General features: G+C 38.1%; 1 protein-coding gene across 1 annotated transcript in view; it reads right to left on the bottom strand.

The window, feature by feature from the left end:
• RBL1 (retinoblastoma-like 1) overlaps nucleotides 1–1,566 on the bottom strand; it is an 85,194-nt gene that overhangs the window by 6,624 nt on the left and 77,004 nt on the right. Inside the window, 1 exon segment of the mRNA XM_012658940.1 lies at nucleotides 505–595. Coding sequence (XP_012514394.1) covers nucleotides 505–595 — 91 coding nt within the window.

Genomic DNA, 1,566 nt, shown 5'->3' with positions numbered 1-1,566 from the left:
TTTTTTTTTTCTTCCTTACTTCTATGGCAGGACACATGCACTTTAAATACACAGAAAGATGAGACAAAGAAAAGGAGATGGGCAGAAGAGGAACATGAATACTAACTATTTGATTTTCCTTTCCTTTTGTGGTAGCAGAATCACCTATATACTTATTATGAACAGCACATTTCCTTAATTATCTCCTCAGGAAGATCACTGAAAGCTACCTTGAGTTCCCTGTCATTGAGATTTATGAATTTTATTAAGTGTCTTTTCTGTGTTTTATTAACATGCATAAATAGACTAGAAAATTTCCAAAGCACAATTAACGAGGGACAAATAATTGGTTTCTATACACTATACCTGCCCATCCTTATCTCAGACTTCATCCTTTTAAAATGTGTGCCTTGCCCACCCTACCTACATCATGACTCCTATTTCCAAGTTGCCCAACACCCACTATATTACACACAATGTCATCAACGGTGTTTTACATATAGCATATTAAATTGGATAACTTACCACAATCTATCATTTCAAAATCACCATTTATGTTTTTATTATATGCTACAACTTCTCTTGGGATACTTCTCAACAGAACACTTCTGTATACCTACAGGCCAAAGGGGGAAAAAAGGACTGCTGAGTCACAAAGAGGCACAGGTTAAGCAAAATCAAAGTGAAAAGAACAAAATATCAAGCTAATTAAAAAATATTTATAAGTGATAATCAAGGGTTAAGATATTATTAGCTCTTGTAAGTGTAGAATATGGAAAACACCATAAAAGAGGGCATACCGAAGCAGGGCCTACCACCTAAAATGTGCCATCTTAGTTTACAAAACAGAAGAGGAATTAAATAGCAACTAAAGATGACTGGCAAGTTTTGCCAAAGAAAAGCAACTTCAAAGATCTCAACTTGTTCTTCCTTTCTTTTAATTCTTTACACAAGAATCACTTGGTCTCAACAGGGCTTGTTTTCCTATCCCCAGCCCATTCTCTCCCCTTTTAGCTGGCCACATGATCTTTAAGGACAATCTGGACCGCTATAGGTTTTGTTCCTGATGAATTTTCCTGAAGAAGCCCAGAAACTCTTATCTTGTCAGAGGATATAACAAATGTCTATACTTCATACCATGTTGCTCAATATCAGTGTATTTTGGGGCTTAAGTAAAGAAGTGATACCATTTGTGGGGCTCTCTTAAAAAGAGGGTATGACTACCGGTACTGGGCCCCACCTCTCTCTTTTTCTATGATCTCCAGGGACAGAGAAGAGGCCATTATGCTCCCTATGAGCAGAGCAACTAGGTTCTTGATGGTCAAACCCTTAAGGTAACCTACGTTTGTTCTTCAGCTATAATAACAATAAGAACATCTCTACTAAAAATAGAAAAATTAGCTGGGAGTGGCGTGCGCCTGTTAGTCTCAGATACTCTGGAGGCTAAGGCAGGAGGATTGCTTGAGCCCAGGAGTTTGAGGTTGCTGTGAGCTAAGCAGATGCCACGGCACTCTAGCCTGGGTGACAGAGCAAGACTCTGTCTCAAAAACAAAAAACAAAAAACACACAATATGAAGTTAACATTCA

This window comes from Propithecus coquereli, unplaced genomic scaffold (genome assembly GCF_000956105.1).
Source record: "Propithecus coquereli isolate 6110/MARCELLA unplaced genomic scaffold, Pcoq_1.0 Scaffold590, whole genome shotgun sequence".
Taxonomy (NCBI): Eukaryota; Metazoa; Chordata; class Mammalia; order Primates; family Indriidae; genus Propithecus; species Propithecus coquereli.
This window is presented reverse-complemented; position numbering and strand designations above follow the sequence as displayed.